Source organism: Pseudomyrmex gracilis, unplaced genomic scaffold, assembly GCF_002006095.1.
Source record: "Pseudomyrmex gracilis isolate BER0280 unplaced genomic scaffold, ASM200609v1 scaffold_268, whole genome shotgun sequence".
Lineage (NCBI taxonomy): Eukaryota > Metazoa > Arthropoda > Insecta > Hymenoptera > Formicidae > Pseudomyrmex > Pseudomyrmex gracilis.
Genome location: NW_018020852.1, coordinates 1 through 17,646, shown reverse-complemented (window position 1 = coordinate 17,646; position 17,646 = coordinate 1). Strand labels below are relative to the sequence as shown.

The window sequence follows — 17,646 nt, the reverse complement described above, 5'->3', positions numbered from 1 at the left end:
TAAAAAAAGTTTGTTATTTTTATTCAGCATTGCAATTAAAGCAATAATAATAAATGTATGTACATGTATTAAGTCTGCTGCGAAGTCTATTTGTAATGTAAGAGCCTATTTTATTCTTCATTGCTAGTGCGTTTTTTTCGTGCGAGTGCACCTCGAAACCAGTTTCAAAGACAAACTAACGGTCTTTCCACATCCAATGTTCAATTGCAACAATGTGCAATTTTTCTTGCGCGCAACGTCAGCTGATGCAATCTGTCTTGCATCGCTTGATTGTATTATATTTACGCGATAAAAATTGCATGTTGCTGCAACGAACGTTGCACAGTGTAAAAAGGTCCCGAGACATAGCGCGTTAATTGTTGATACGCTTAAAAAAAAAAAACACACATACACAAAAATGCTAATAACGCAAAACTGCGCTAATCAGTTTATCACTGACGTTTGTTTAGGTGGCAGCGATTACGCATACAGCGCTGCGTATTCTCAGTACTCGAGTGCGCCGTATAGCGGCTACGGCTACGGGGCAGCGACAAGCGGGTTGCTCAGTAAGTAAACAGTGAGTATGAGTACCGATAGATTAGGGTCATCAAGGAAATACAAAAAGTAATAACAAAAGAACATTTCTCGGTAGCGCCTCCGATAACGACATGTCAGAAAGAGAAATACAATCAGATCGGTCGACTTATATCGCGTAACGGTCGCGCGAAAACCAACACCTTATTTTTTAAAACGGTAACGCGCGCGCGCGACTGCTATAATCGTATTTCTTATGATCTACGGCGATGCACGAAGATGTGTGCATTAACTTCGCGAAAACTTCATTCCGCTAACAGTTCCGCTCATGTGAACAGCGCACACGCGAATAATACATAATTTCTCGCGATCAAAACTAAGTACTTTGTTCCTCGTTCCTCGTTAACGCGGCTCGCAATTTGATTCGCATCAGATACAATATCGAGCTAGTTCCAAAGAAAAGGTCGTTCGTTCTCAGTCCGGTTTCTAATAATCCCAATTCAATGCCCTGTCCTTCGTAATCCACACACTATATACTCGGAGATATCGCGATATCTCCGAAAGCGCAAGTAGAAGAGAGCAATATGTACACGCGTAAGAAACGTAGAATAGAATGATAAATCTGTTTTTTTGTTTCTATCGGACACGCGATACGTTACCAACCCATATCTGCTCGCAACACGTAATGCAGATACCGCTCGCGATATCGCAACGCTCTTTCTTTCTCTCTCATGCGCCCTTATGCTCGCGCGTGCGCGCGTGTTTAGCGCTTCTTCCTTCTCGTTCTTGATATTCCACGCGACCGTTACATGAATGCTGTAATTAAACGCAAACACGAGAGATAAGTGCATCGCGGAAAACAATTTATTCCGTTTCAATAACGCGCGCAACGCACGCACACACATTGTCTGTCGACATACACGAAACAAAAACAAAGAAAACGTTGCGGCGAAAGCGTCTTGAATAACGCGCCGTTGAAATTACGCACGGAACGAGAAATTTTCAAGTACGCAACATATAAACAAGTGTTTTTATTCGTCGAACGAATCCGTGTCTCTTGCGCGATCGTAAGACGTGCGTGATAATAAGTTAATATCATCGCGAATCGACCGTCAATGTGGATGTTAAACAGGGTTTTGTATAAGTATGATGAAAAACGGGAGGAAATGCGCCAGCTTATACACTAGATGCCAGATTTCTTGCATCTCTTTCGTAAGACGTTTATAAACAGTTTAAATAGAAGTGATGTACGATTATATAAACAGTCGCCACGTAAAATTTTGTTTTATCCAATAATATCAAAGCAGAAGTAACATTTATGTTACGTTTTATCTCTGCACATAATAACTGTCTCGTAATATTTCGTGCTTTCTAGCTCAAATCTGAAATCGAATGTTTTATTGAGAATTAAATATGAACGCTGGATATTGTAAAAACTATATTTTTCATAATGAGTAAATAAGTGATACTGCAAGTGAAACCTTTAACTGTTGCATCTCCCCCCCCCTCTTACTTTATCCTATAGTAAATGAAAAAGACATCGACTTTCAATCGACGTAACAACTTTTCTTCTCGCAGACTCTACGTACTACTACTGTAACGGAGACACATCCACCCATACGTCGCAGCAGGGCGGTGGTTGCAACAGCGGTGGTCCAGAAAGCAGCGCCGACGTAGCCAGCCGTTCGCCTTTGGCGGCCACGAGAGCCAGCAGCGGTGCCAGCGCGGCCTCACCGACCGGAAGCGCCTGCACGAAGCCGGACCACACCTCCGCCACACCAACGGATCTCTATCTGGCTTGATGGTCAAACCGCGCAACAGGAGAGCGACTTCTGGACGAGGCGGTCAGCTGGGAAATAGGCAGCTGCGACAGCGGACACCATATCATGAAGAGACACCACGTCGAAATTAAGCAATGATCTCCTTTTAACTGCTTTGAATACGCGCAAGTTCAGAGCATACGGTGTATTTACGGCAGCGAGGAAAACTGATGGCACGCCGAGGAAAAAGATTCACAACGGCACGTCGAAGATTCTCCACGTGGGACGAGTAACGTCAGACGTCAAAATAGATTATTGAACAAGTCCGAAATTTAAGTTTGTGTTCGGAATTTCATCGTGTTCGATAGACAGATGAGCGACAAAACGCGATAGAACGTGTAAGTAAAGCAAACGATGATGCGTAATTAACGGCATAGCATCAATACCGGCGTACAAAAATCCTTCTCGTGTCACAACCGTTCTCCTCGATAGATGTTCTCTCTGCATTTGATTTAGGACGTCATTAAATTAAGAAATTAATTATCGATCAATTTAACTCATCAATTGACGACAGCGACGCAAGTGAATCTCAAATGCTCGAGAGGCGACCGCGCTAAAGTTGTCGCCTTTCCGGAGAGCACATGGCGAAATAGGTAGTTTAATTTAACAATCCTCAGTTAGCGTAATTTCCACACTATGATTGCGGCCCGCCCGCGCGCGCTCGCGTTAGAAAACACAGTCGACGACCATGTAAATATATATAAAATTGAACATATATAAATAAGAAAAATTATATATTATATATACAATATATATATACATATACATATATATATATATATATATGTATATATATATATATATATATATATATTGATTTGTGTAAACAAAAGTCAACGCCCCGATGGCACGTTTTTCTCTCCCTGTAGGCACACAACGATCCCTCATTTCCCTAAGAATATCGTAAAGTGTAACTCGATAAGTTTGAGATTTTTAAATCAGGAATCGATGTAACGATCACTATTGTTAAGGATATTATATATATTTTTTGTAGAAACCAAAGACCATACACACACACAAACGCATACACGCACACGCATATTCGCGCAAGTAAATTTAAATGCACTTGCACACACGTCACATGCATACACATCCAACAGCACGCAGGCACGCATTGATCATATGTATGTACGTACACACATGAGCGCGAATCGTCGAACGAACAAGCGCAGTTGACTAAAAGCGTAATATCTTCGCAGTCTTTTCGGAGATTTCTTTTTTTTTTTTAATGACGCACAAAATCGCGAGCGACGTAGGATCGACGCAAAGCTTATTTGAAAACAAATTAAAATTATTATTTTCTCTAAATTCTTCCAATTAGCAACCGAGCGAAAGTCTTTATTAACACGGTTAAGACTTTCGTCACGCAATTACAATAAATCGAATAATCATTTGACAAGCGATCGAGAACTTTGACTTTTTATCGCGATCAAAGATCTTCAGTTTATCTTTTATTTTCTTTATTATTTCTCGTTATACAATTGAAAATACTTGTTTTCGAAGTAAATATGTTGGGGCGATGGCGATTTATATGCTAAGATATACCGACCACCGTTATACGAATACAATGTTCTTTATTATTCTCGTAATTAGCGCAAGTCGGCGCGTGGACACTTCCTCAACGGCCCGGCGATCACGCTCGTTCTCTCGTTCGGTTCGACGCCTTCACCGCGCTTCCGCTTTACGGCGGAAGTCGTACTGCTTTCCGCTGACCATCAGGCGGAACGCACCGCGGAAAATTATCATGAAGACGCAATTAGCGCCCGGCGTCGGAAATTTTTAATGAGAAATTAAGCTCGCGAGCGGTGCGCGAGTTCTCCGATTTAATAAACGCGCGTTAATCATTGACGCCTCGAAGGCACGCGCTGCCAATTTCATGCGTCTCGAATTTATCTGTACTCACGTTGCTGGAATAGATGTAGATCAAAAAGCAAAATTTATTTTACGACGATATATATATATATATATATGTACGTACTTAAATTCGACGATTTCTAGTCATTTATTCAAAAGAAACGCGCTATTGAATACAATAGAGAATTGTGTTAAAATAAATTACGAGCGATTACATCTCAATGCTAGGCGTCGATTCGAAGCGTGCTCGCAAAATGGAAATTATTATTGTCATTGAGTTCAGCTAGTTTAGGTTTTGTTGTACAAAAATCACAGAGTTTCGAATTCTCTTGCGCGATGTTCCGTCCGTGAGATTGTCTTTCGTTTAATAAAATTAGATAATATAATATTCATAGCGAAGATCGAACGCGCGTTTAATCCCCCGATTATGTCTATGTATTTTACACTTTTTAGCAACTTACAATACTTTTCATTCGACGTAGCGTAAAATTATAGAGTTGTAAATATATTCTCGAAATTGCTATTTCTTGCGAATGGCAAATATTGCGATATTACTTACAAAATGCAACAATAGCGGAAATAATAAATATAAAATCGAATCGGAAAAAAAGTGACAAATAACGTGTGAGAGATTGCTATAGATTTTTTTTTTCTTGCACTGCAAAGTTTTTTGGTTACAACTTTACCAGCTTTTAGCATTGGTGAATGTGATTCGGCAGAATTTTTCAGGAAAGTTCGAACATTCAGCGCGTGCGTGCACGAGATATTGTATATATATATTTACATGTTAATTGACCAAACACATCAGCTGGATCATTGGATCTGATGTTTGGTAAGATTATCTCGCGATTACAATCGATTATTGCGTACTTGATATAGGTACACAGTGTTATTTTATTATCATTATTATTATATTACTATTATTATTATTAATATTATTATTATTATCATAATGACGCTGATTATGAATTCTTATTCTATTTGCTATTTTCGCTATATGTTCATTATTTTAACACATTATTATTATATATTATTATTTTATTATATTATTATATATCGTCACTTTTATTATATTATTATTTAATGCCTTTATTATTTATTAATTATAATGAGATGACCTATGTGTAATAAGTTTTGCCAAAGAACCCGTTGAGAAAATACTACTGCAATACGTTTTATAAACCTCCAGTGGAGGAGAAAAAGTAGTCGATGAAGCACACAATTACAATGCGGAATTAAACGTGAAAAAACACGAAGAGAAAAAGCAATTACATACGCGTGGTATTCGAGCGAAACTGCAATCATCTATGTTGTGGATTCATGAATGTAAGATTTTGTGAACTCGAACACTGCGGCCGTACTACATTTTTAACCGAATACACGATTATCTCATTTCATTTTTATCATTTTTTTTTTGTCCCGTGTGATATTTTTGTTCTGTGCGCCGCTCTTGCCGAGTCTCGCTGTTGATACTTGCAAACAAAAAAACTCTGTACATCCTTTTTAAAATAAATATGAGGTTTATATATACTTATACTTAGATTTTCTATCCCTGTCTACTTTTACTTTTTTTTTTTTATCACTTTATGCTTTCTTACATGTTATACCTATACAAAAAGAAAAGGAGATATATTTAGATAAAATGTCATTTAATTTAGCTTGATGAAAAGTCGAAGTAGTTAAGGTAGATTAGATCAGTACGAAAAATTCATGTACCATCTTGCAAAATTTGCAATATTTATTAATTAATTTGTGCCAATAAGTGCGTGAGAAAAACGGGCTCCGCAAGCGTGCAAAATATAAAACTATATTTTCAAGTGTAAAAAAATGGCTTATGCTATCTCTTAGCAAGAGGCGGAGTAACACAGCGAGCAACGTATAACGACAGCTTCTCGCTATCAGCTGATATTGATTTATTGATTTTCAGAAAATCATGTGATTTTTTATCCACGCCTACAGAGTCCGGACTATCGCTTCCCACGCGATCAGTGGCTCACATTAATTAATTAATTAATAACGCAATAAATATATGGATTTCCGGGCCATTGCTTCTCACGCGCTGACTAGCTCTTTCGTTACTTAATCAATAACTTAATAAATATTGCAAAGTTTGCAAAATGATACTTTTTGGTTGAGATTGATTCAGTCTACACTTTGCCACTTTCACTTTGTCAAACAATTTCGGACATTCTGTACATCTAGTGTATATATGTAGATGCTTCTTGATATGCTAATTACAAAGCTAATTATGAGCATAGCACGGAACAGAACCAGATTTAACCGACTGAAAAGATATGTGTGGACATGGTTTTGTACTTCTAATATACACCACACGGGCGCTCGAAAACAGCGTAACAGCTAGCGGCCGTACCATCGTGGTCACTTTCACTATTGTACAACAGATTCCTACTTATGTCATGTCGTTGAAGTCGAGTAAAGCCTCTTGCACAATGGACGGAATAGCGATAGCGATAGAAATAACAAAAGTTTTAAAGAGTTTATATTTAAAAATAAAGGTAGGAACAGCGGAATCTAACATACAAAACTACACATGTATCAATGCAGACCAGAAAATCGGAATAAGCAATAGCGATAAAATTTCCGACGAGTTGGAATTCTGTGTTAAAAACTGTGTTATTTCTATCGCTATCGCTATTCCTTCCATTGTGCAAGGGGCTTAACCCGCTTAAGTCAAGTTTTCCCTATTCTTCTCCTTGAGCATTATTAGTTGAAATATTTATATACATCTATATTCATTGTCAAAAGTGCCACTAGCCTGAACTCTTAACAATTTCTTTCAAATATTCCGAAGTCTCAACCTTTTTTTATATCCTATATAAAAATGCACGTATACTTGACATGTAAATAAGGATTATGTTCATGCATAATCAGCTTGCGAGTGTGTGATAGTAAGGTGCCAGTAGGGAAGAAGACATTGGCAAATAATTATTCTTGTCATGAATGAATAACTCGACGTAAGCGGAAATTCTGCTGTACACCCAGTGCACCGCTTTCGAGCGCCAATGTGTGCTCAGGTGGTATCAATTGAAATTTATAGAGCCACATTGTTCACAAACCTTTCCAGTCGGAAACCTTACCGTTACATCTGGTTCTATTCCGTGCTGTGTCTATGATGTTTTTATAGCTATGTAATTATTTTAAAAAATGATTACTTACATATATATATATATATATAATTGTTAAATATATATTTATATAAATATTGTTTTAAATATCATTTACAAAATAGAGCTTTATTTACGTATTTTTTATATCAAATATATACGTATGTATCAAATGATCATTATCTTATAATTAACGAAGTCAGTTTCTTACATTCAAAATTGTACATTTTTCTTAAATTAAGTAGAGGATTGTATTGAATTTATATTTTATTTTTTGTAAACATAACTTTCCGCACCGCCACGTCCAAAACCTGCAAAATTCAAACAATGTTTATTTTTATTTTATTACAGATTTATTACGGATTTATTTTATTAGACTCTTTCGTACGAAAGGATAACTTCAAATTTGTGCGTGAAATAGCACAAAATGTGTATTTGTGACACGCGCGCGCAATAAAATGTGCACGGATAGAATAAGAGAAATATACATTAATTTAATATCTTAAATGCGCAAGATGACGATGTTCTGCAAAGGGTTTTGAATATGAAGCAGTTTTAAAGGAAACGAAGCACAGCGCGCGCTCGAGCCAAGACGAAAATTTCCATTTACCTCCTGGACCGAACAGAGCTGCATAGCAAGGGTGATTGCAATAGGGTTTTCCTTCATGCTCGGCATGACCTCCGGGTGTTAGGGTCTTATTGCATTTCTCGCAGCGTAAACACGAACCGTGCCAATCTTTGCCTAAGGATGTCTTCCTCTCGGCTGCAACACAAGATGAATGTTAACGCGCTCCGCGTGTAACGTAAAAGGCGCATCGCCGCCGCGACGAAACTATACACTCTCGCCCGCTTATATTAAATTTTACGTTTCTATAGTAATGCGATATTTGCACTATAACGCATCGCCTCCTACGTGCGTTTATTAAACGGAAAAATATGATCACCTACAAAGAGATAAACGCGGTGACATTTTAATAAAAATAGACAACAGCTGTGACACACATAAAACAAGATAAAATAACACCTGTGAGAGATCAATATACATTTCTAATCACTAAATAATTAAAATATTCAACAAAAAAATGGATTTCTTCACTGCTGTTATATCGGTCAGATATGTTAGGGGTATTCATTTCTTGTAAACCGAAGTAGGAGTATAAACCCCATGCGAATTGAGCATCTCGTTGGATCGGCGTAGGGTGATGAGAATAAAACCATTCCATTAGCAATTTCGTAATTAGAAAATCTGATGCTGAATTCCCGATGGAATCGATCCGCGCCTGTTTTTTCATTGAAAGCGTAAACGCAAAACGTTCTTTCAACACGCGCGACAAAGAACTTCGCACCAGATCGGATGAAAACAGGTTTCGAAAAAAAAAATCTTATAACTCTTCGCATCTCTCCGAGTAATATTATAGATATCCCCTTATTTCTCTCTGAATTCCCAGATGCATTTATAGAAATTTGCAGCATCAGAATATGCAAGCGAAGGAAAGACGCTTTTTTACTATCGAAAAAGCGACAAATAATCATTAAAATTACATTTTTTGTGAGTTTTAAAATGTTTTGTATGAGCTTTCTTAATATTATACAACACATTTTATGATATATAATGAAAATTGATGAGTTTTTTTTTTAATTGATTACTTTGAATCATTAATGATTAATTTAGAGTATTGACCAAATCAATACATTTGAAGATAAAATATCACATAAAAATTTTTCGCGTTCATGAAACAAATACGTTATTTATTATGTTACTCGTAATCAGGACATCATCCATTCAAGATAAGATTAACATGTTTAAGGTTCATTAACACATTGATGAAGATATTTAGAGATATATTTAAAAATACTTAACGCGATTTGCCAAATAATCATCTGTGACAAATTGTATGCAATTTTTGGTGCAGTTTTACGGTTTCTAACACTCATACTCGCGAATATACATAATATTCGTACGTGTATGGGAGCTACTTAACAAAAAGCTTCGCGAAAACCGCGAAGACTGATTTTCCTTTTCTTTTTCTTTTTCTCCGCTGCGTCGGTGCAGCGTATATCATGCCATTACGGCGTATCAAACCTCGCGGAGGAGACAAAAAAGAAGAGGCAAGAACCGCAGCGAACTGGTGGTTGTATTCAAACGCTCCGTCATATCTAAGAAGGAGTACAAAGGGCGGTGGCGCTAGTGAGGGAAATTGGAAAATGACGAGACGAACACAGTGGGTGCATTGGGGAAGAAAGGATGCATCAGTGAAAGCGAGATGCATCCGAGAATGAAAGATAGTAACGTATGAGGGAAGAGCAAAACGCCGGGACAAAATCAAGAGAGAAATAGAAATATAAAATGGAAAGAAAGAAGGGAGGAAGAGAGAGAGAGAAAGAGTGAGGGACAGACTTGGTATATTGTGAGTAAGAAGGATACATACATAAAGGACCATTAGTTAATTAACTCCTAATTATCTGACGACGCGCGCGGAAAAGCGAGTGCATAATCGTCAGCAGTATATTCGCCGCGCTGCGCAGCGCACCGGCAGAACGCGAAAAGATAGAAAGACAGTGCTGTGCGTACGGATCGTTGCGCCCAGGCACCAAACAATTGCCAGCCGCCGCTGATTGCATAGATCCTCAGAGCATCACCCTTCATTCTCCCCTCGGTCCTTACATCCCGTTCTTTTTTTCTCTCCCCTTTCTCGTCAGCAGAGACCGTCTCGCGCGTTTCTGCCACGGTCCTCACCACACCCGCCATCACGCGCTTGCCTCTTTTCAAACCATCGCCGTCCGCAACGATCACGCGTCTTCTATCTTCTTCCTGCAAGCCGCGCTGTTTCTTTCTAAGTGTCGAGAAAATCCATCGTATCTCTCGCATCTCTCCCAGTGCGATCTCTAACTCCCTCACAGCAGGAACAATGTGAGTTAGGCGGCAGGAAAGATAGTCTCTCTCTCTCTTTCTCTCCCCAGGATTCTTTCTACCTTTTCGTAACACGACATAACAGAAGACCCGGCTTCATTCTTCAGCAAACCTGTTTTACGTCTGTGTTGTTCTTATTAGTATCCGCGCGTGCGCGATACACCGGCCACGGATTTCTTTGTTGTTTGTCTTTGCGGCTGGACAGTTTATTCTTGTTGCTGCATTCGGCCCAACTCTCAGGATTTTCATTCATTCTGTTTTTGTTTTTTTTTTTTGTTTGTTTGTTTTCTTTCCCTCGCGTCACAAATAATTTTCAATCCTTTCTGTTTACATTTCTCTCTTCGAATATTACGGTAGTTTTCAACGCGAAGAAAAGCACAACTAACTCACGAATGTTTTTCTTTCAAGTTAAAGAATTGGAAAAATACTTACCACGCATGTTTATCTATGACTGAGTCTAGCTGTACGTATGATGCGCTTATTCATCAGTAGATAACGTTATCACAACATTTTGCTGATTTCTAAATTGCGGTGCAAGTTACAACGGTACAATACCAAAGCATAATTATATATGCGTTTAAAAGCATTACGGATTCGAGGTCGCTTCCTCGTTTTCAAGAATCATTGTCGATAACGGTCGTCCTATTTTGCAAAATATAAAATACTCAGATATAGCGCGTCGTTTTGAAATGTTATGCAGATATCATTTCTTGCTTAAACAATATATGCACTTGCGAATGTATATACATATATGTATAGACACACACACACGCACATACATATATGCATATATACATCATACTTATTTTTATACTTAAATCCGCAAAATTCTATGGCTTCTGTTTCGTCTCTACCGCGTAAATTTATTCTCCAGAAACTCCGAGACTGTGTGGATTACTCATTCACTTTGTATCCTCGTAGTAAATTCAAGTGTGAAACGGCTGACACATAAATGTTTGCTGCGAGATGGATCACGAAGGTCGCTCAGTGATATCACTATTGGTACCGTCACCGCGTTCACCATTTCAAGTATTTGTGTTCGTCTGATACTTTATATGTCTATGTCTCATTCCAGATTTCGATAATCTACACTTCCACAGATATTGTCGCGCAAACATGCACGCGCGCGTACACACATACATACACACAGTGCATTTTGTTATTTCACATTCCAGTAATCTAGGATATTACTTCTATTTTCTCGGAAGAACTAATACCTCAAATTTGATAAGAGATAGTTTTTAAGTTTTTGATAAAAAAAAGTTGAACACACACACACAGTACGCGTTCCACGTACTTAATCATTTCAAGTTGCCGTGTATCAAGCTACACACAAAGCTGGCGTTAAAGCTTACGAAGTTGTGATTATCACGTTACGTTTATCAATACGAGATACTCATTAATCTCTTCCTTCGCGCTGCGTCGTATATAAATATTCGACACGTAACATGTATAAGATGGAATTTAATATATTAAATATATATATGTATATGTAAATGTCAATAGATAAAACTCTTTAAATTGTCACTTTCCAATACTGAAAAAATAATAACTTAATTCAAGAGAGGAAAACTAATCTAAAACAATGTAAACTATTATTTTTCAAATAAAAGCTTCTTCGTGATCAAGATACTATTAAAAGCTTCTTTAGCATACTTTTGATGAGTTTCAAATTTTGACAGACAAGCACAAAATAATCGCAACAAGTTCGCGCAAAGAATACATATTTGTAGTTAAAGAAAAATTAGTTTTATACGTATAACTCACCAAAATTATACTAATATCTTGTCAATAACATTGCGATGATCATTTCGCTTACCGAAGTACACGGGCTTGTCACACTTTGGACAATTCGGCATATTTTAAATATTGTAACGGAAGCTCCTAACTCAACGAGACTATGTGTACAACCAACGGAAGGATGCTCTCGGCAACGTGGTCAGACGCGCACTGGCCCTGAGAGTCTGGCAAGGTAACGCAACGCTCGTCGGTTGATTGAGCGTGTGAATGTGTGTTAAAGCTAACGGCTGTACGGATACGTGTCGAGAGTACCTGGTCGTAACCGAGTGTGTTTAAGCATGGAACAAATGTTACCTGCTCTTCGTTATGCAACTCTACACGCAAGCATATTCATGCACGCTGTATGTCATATATGTGTATATACATATATATATAATCACACAGACAATATGTATACAAATATATAGTACTTTTTATTCATTTTTGTTAATTCTTCTTTTTCTCTTATTTAATTCTGTAAACAAAGATTGTATGTTCCGTATATGTCATGTTGTGAAAGAGTGTACAAAAATGCACGACGTATTTCTTAGAAAATTTGTGAAATAATACAATATCTGTGTACAATTTTACAGAACAACCTGCACAAACGTTGTTTACAGAATTAAATTTTTAAAACCGACATAAAATTAATAAAATGATTTAAAACTGCATAAAAATTAAATTTCAATATAGGAAAATGTCAAATATATCAAAAGACACTCTTGTACGCGAGAGTTCCTCCAAACTGATAACAAACCAGTTCAAGGTTGCGTTCATACGATGCGTTCATTACTTTCTTCGGACGCGTAAACCCGTTAGTTGTTGCGAACAAATTTGTTATCAAAAGAGCGCGACGCAACGCGCGCGAAGGTTCATAAGCATTCAGATCGATAGTTTGTTATGCGCGAATAACGGAACGATGCGTACCGAGGCATTGAACAGCGGAATGTACACGCTTCGAAGGTATTTATTCATAAAACTGCAACGCGCAATATCGATGAAATTAATTAATTATCGGAATTTGGGTCGGGGGGATGCTGCATCGTGCGCAGCGCCGCGTAGCCAGAGGGTGATGTGGAAAATGTGCTACCGTGAATTTTGCAATTTATTTTAACAGAATTACAAATATCTCCGGCCAAAAGTTATTCGTTACCGTAAAACTTCAACATTCACTATGATCTTTAGTTTTCGTAAAGTTACGTATACGCTCAACATAAAAGTGTCAAATTTTGATGTATTATAGGAACATAACCGCGCAAACACAAAATAACGGATCAGAAAACTTAAAAAAAAGATTATCTTACATCAAAATAAAGTCGCGACATTCTCCACCACATCCTTTACCACATCATTCCTTCGATATGATATCGTCTTTTTATGTGAATACTAACTTATACATGTTGGCAGTAGTCGTTCGCGGGATTTCATAAGATCGTGAATTGAATACTACTTTGTCACTAATAACGCGAAAACATTAATAATGCCGACAAGTGATACGGATTGTCTCGCATTCGTGGCGGCGATTGAGAGTGGCGAGTTTGACAAAGCAAATCAACTTTTGGCGCGAGACAACGAAAACAAGTTCATTCAGCCAGTAGGCGTTCTTGAAGTGACGGCTCTGCAAGTAGCTGCTTCGCAAGGAAACATTGATTTATTAAATCAGCTCATCAAAAAAGGTGCTAACGTAAATGGATTTGACAAAATCGGCAGAACTGCCCTTTACCATGCAGCACATTGCGGTCACGTCGATGTTATCAAACGACTTCTTGAATGTAAAGCAGAAATCAACACCCAAGTCGGAATCCATTCCTGTAGCAGACATATGCACTTGGAATCTACCTCAATTGGACAAAAAGTTCGTACGATTAACACTACAGCAAAAACCTAAAAACCGTTACAATTATGAAAAAAAAAACACTTTGTACTTTTTTTAACATTTTAGTTACCGTTACCCATGCGGAGAAGATCACCACTAAATCAAGCGGTAAGAAATAATCACGCTGACGTCGTGCGCATTTTAATCGAAAATGGTGCACGTGCTGACATTCGAGACCACCGTTTTACACCTCCGTTGCTACTGGCAGGAATCGCAGTAAATACTCGTGATGATCCGAATGAAATGAAGAAATTCTTCGAGATCGTCAAATTATTGGTATCCGCAGGAGCGGATATCAACGAAATTTATCAAGGAACAGGTATGATTCACACAAGCAACTATAGTTGCGTAATCAATATTAAAAAATTTTTTACGATGTTTCATCGCAAATTACTTGCTTTACCGCATATTTCTGAGTCACTAAAAGACAACCTTAGTTATGCCACATTAACATACACGTTATTTTCTATCCAAATATAATTACGACGTACTTTGCTAGGTACAACGGTGTTGCACCATGCAACGATGTATGGTAGTGTAGAAACGATTGAACTACTGGTGGCAAAAGGCGCACGGATATATCAGTGCAGCAAGTTTAGAAACACTCCGTTTCATATTGCAGCAAGAGCAGGAGACAGCAGGGCACTGTTGGCTTTATTGAATACAAAACAACCTTATTTCATCGACATGGGCGACCACGTAAATCATATCGAATTTTTTCTTTTGATATTATAGCAACAAGAAAATCTGCGACGGCTAAGGAATAGCGCATTTTCTCGTTTAGATGAACCGCACAGCTCTTCACAGAGCGGCTTTTCATGGTCATCGTAAGTGCGTACAAATACTGATTAATCACGGTGCTAACATAGCCGCGGCGATGAAAAACGGTATTACTGCGGCTAACGATATATTTACTCATATTCCGCGGCCTGTAGAATTTCTAATAGACATATTCGATTCCTCAGTACATCTAACTGACAAATCTTCGGAAAAATATGAAGATGCAAAAACCGGAGTATGTACAAGTGGAAATTTGTTTTTACTGTAAAGTTTTTTCAAGCAGAGACGCAGAGATAAATTTCTAGTAAAGAAATACAATATAAGTAAATAAAGTATCTTTTTGTTACAGATTGAACTTGACTTCAAAATATTGATCCCGGAATATCAAAAACATCAAATGGCAGTAGTTATGGCTATCATAGACGCAGCGTCGGGCATATCGCAATTAACAATATTACAGCACCCGCTCGTAGAAACATTTCTTAAATTAAAGTGGANAAGATTAAGGATATTTTTCTTCTTTNTGATGCTCATACATTTGTCTTTTGTTGTTTGTCTCTCAATCTTCGCCCTGATGTTTATAANCAATAACACTGTTGANATTTTGCCAATTCCAAGGATTCTCAATGTCTGTTCCTTGGTTCTTTTGATTCACAATTTGATACAACTGTTTATGGAACCTAAGTAAATAATTTGTCTATAATAGATACTTACTAAACTTTACGTATTTACTATGCAATACTTTACTTTCTATATTATACTATACTATCCTTTTTACTTTCACTTTTTATTTTTGAGATTANTACTTAGAACTTACTCGGAATATATTCTCGGAACATTACAGATATTATTTGAAACAAGTAGAAACGTGGTTGCCAATCATATGCGCACTTATATCACTCGCTACGGCGATAGGTAGCGAATTCGTAAACTGCAATAAGGAAGAAATTGGACGTAGACAATGCGCACATTGGATATTGCATCTTCTTTCCATCGCAGTTTTGCTCAGTTGGATACAAATAATGCTATTAATCGGTCGATTTCCGATGTGGGGATATTATGCGCTGATGTTCTCTACAGTGTTAAAAAACGTCATAAAGGTTAGCTGCAATAACTACCCAGTAAGATATAAAACTCGACGCGTTGTTGCATCTTCCTACGTTATTTCTTGGACTCAGTTATTACTTGTGTAATATTTGTTTAAAAAAAACCTTTTTTTTTGTTTCAGGTTATTTTGACATTTGGATGCTCGATTGTTGGGTTTGCACTCAGTTTTACCATCGCGTTTTACGGAAAAGACCAGTATGATACTTTTTGGAAAGCAATCGTGTCGACTGTGGTAATGATGACAGGCGAGTACGAGTACACGGATTTGTTTAATAGTACAAGCACAAAAGATACCGTTACTACAGAAGGTTTTCTACCGATAACAAGCAGGATTGTATTCTTTAGCTTTATCATACTTACCAGTATCATTCTGATCAATCTCATGACCGGTTTAGCAGTCAGCGACATTCAAGCTCTCGAGAAAGAGGTACAATATACACAATTTATATTCGGAAATAGTTTTCAAGTTGTACCTCGTACAGTGTTTTTAAATACAACAAACATTTTGCACTATCAATTCGTCTAATACTGGATTGATGTGCATTTAATTACACAATAATTAAATAACCGAAATAATTAATTAACGTTTTTATCCACAGGCTCATATACGTCGATTATTGAAACAAGCAGAATTTATTGCACATTTGGAAAGACTGACATCACACAGAATCTTTCACAAAAAGTGGATACATCCTCGTATAAGATTATTAATACATTTGAGGCGCGATATTTCCAGAAAGATGATAGTGTCCCGTCGTTCAAATTATTTGGTTTTTAAGGAACGGTATTCTAAGATACCCACCCATTTAATAGAAGCTTTATATTTGCTAGCTATCAAGACATCTCGCAAAAGGTAAATATTATAATATGTAAATGTGGCAGAAAATACATTCGGAAATTGTAGAAAATACGTGCATACAATTTAAATGTATAATTTTCAGTTCAGAGGAAAGTTTGAAATCTGATGACAAAATGTTTGTTTCTATGATAAAAGAAATTATATCTAATGTAGTAGAAGAAATACAGAAAAAGAAAACACATTGTAATTCCAAAGAGATTACTAAAATCGAAAATCCTTATTCTGCTATGTTTTCAGAAGAAATAGGCAAGACTATGACGCTGTAAATACTTGATGTATCGCACACATTGTATGCAATTATTCTATACCGAATAATGTTATATTAACACTTTGATGACGCAGTTTTTGCGCTGCTTACAGACCAGCCCACCTTCTGCACGGCGTGCGTTTTTCGCCACGAAATGTCTCTGCTTCTCGTCCGCTCACGCTTGCCTTTTCACATGGTTCAATCGGTCCCCTACCTAAGGCAATACGGTCGCGGAGACCATCTAACCTCAAGTGTTTTTATGAGTATCAGATGGAGACGGAAACTGCGATAGCGCTGAAATATAGGCTGAAGAAAAGACGCATTAATAGGTTAACCACGCGTACACATTCGCCTGAAAGGGACACAAATTTCAGTTCAGAGGAAAGTTTGGAATCTGATGATTTCAGAGACAGATTCAGAGACGCATTTCTACTTTTTTTCTTTAAAAGTTATACTAAGTTTAAGAATAATATTTAAAAAATAAAACAAAGATCAAGAAAATATTATTGTACTTTGTTTTAAAAATATAAAAAATTTTCAAAAATGTAAAATTGATTCTATTTTTACTTTCACCGAGAATGGCAAACCGCAGTGTCCAATTTGTTCTAAAATTTTATCACGCGCAGAAACATTTTATGTAAAAAGACATTATAATCTTTGTCATAAAAAACAATTACAAAAATTACGATAATTGTACAAAATCAGAAGAGTATTACAAGAATTAAAATTTAAACATGCAAATTACTCTAAAAAAAAGTCTTTACAAAAGAAAAAA

At 37.1% G+C, this 17,646-nt stretch overlaps 3 protein-coding genes across 3 annotated transcripts in view; 2 read left to right on the top strand and 1 right to left on the bottom strand.

Moving 5' to 3' along the window:
* Positions 1-2,315, top strand: part of LOC109859555 — a 116,358-nt gene extending 114,043 nt beyond the window's left edge. Inside the window, exons 11-12 of the mRNA XM_020437911.1 lie at positions 450-545; positions 2,092-2,315. Of these exons, the coding sequence (XP_020293500.1) occupies positions 450-545; positions 2,092-2,315 (320 nt within the window). The remainder of the gene's footprint in view (positions 1-449; positions 546-2,091) is intronic.
* A 5,105-nt stretch (positions 2,316-7,420) lies between these two features.
* On the bottom strand, positions 7,421-12,221 carry LOC109859557 (cysteine-rich protein 1-like). Its single transcript, XM_020437912.1, has 3 exons — positions 12,043-12,221; positions 7,923-8,075; positions 7,421-7,623 (listed from the first exon to the last, which is right to left on the bottom strand). The coding sequence occupies exons 1-3, from the start codon at positions 12,080-12,082 to the stop codon at positions 7,580-7,582; spliced, it is 237 nt and encodes a 78-aa protein (XP_020293501.1). The 5' UTR covers positions 12,083-12,221; the 3' UTR covers positions 7,421-7,579.
* Positions 12,222-13,180: 959 nt separating this feature from the next.
* On the top strand, positions 13,181-17,348 carry LOC109859561 (transient receptor potential channel pyrexia-like). Its single transcript, XM_020437920.1, has 11 exons — positions 13,181-13,857; positions 13,945-14,197; positions 14,378-14,577; positions 14,663-14,765; positions 14,844-14,893; positions 15,008-15,342; positions 15,503-15,758; positions 15,887-16,192; positions 16,365-16,618; positions 16,707-16,886; positions 16,967-17,348. Exons 1-11 carry the CDS (start codon positions 13,483-13,485, stop codon positions 17,346-17,348), a joined length of 2,694 nt encoding a protein of 897 aa, XP_020293509.1. The 5' UTR covers positions 13,181-13,482.
* Positions 17,349-17,646: the final 298 nt, after the last annotated feature.

What these genes read in the sequence shown, in the direction of transcription:
- LOC109859557 (XM_020437912.1), bottom strand. Translation starts at nt 12,082, where the DNA reads ATGCCGAATTGTCCAAAGTGTGACAAGCCCGTGTACTTCG. An exon ending in TGACAAGCCCGTGTACTTCG is followed by an intron (nt 8,076 to 12,042) that starts GTAAGCGAAATG and finishes CTTGTGTTGCAG; the next exon opens with CCGAGAGGAAGACATCCTTA. An exon ending in AGCTCTGTTCGGTCCAGGAG is followed by an intron (nt 7,624 to 7,922) that starts GTAAATGGAAAT and finishes TGAATTTTGCAG; the next exon opens with GTTTTGGACGTGGCGGTGCG.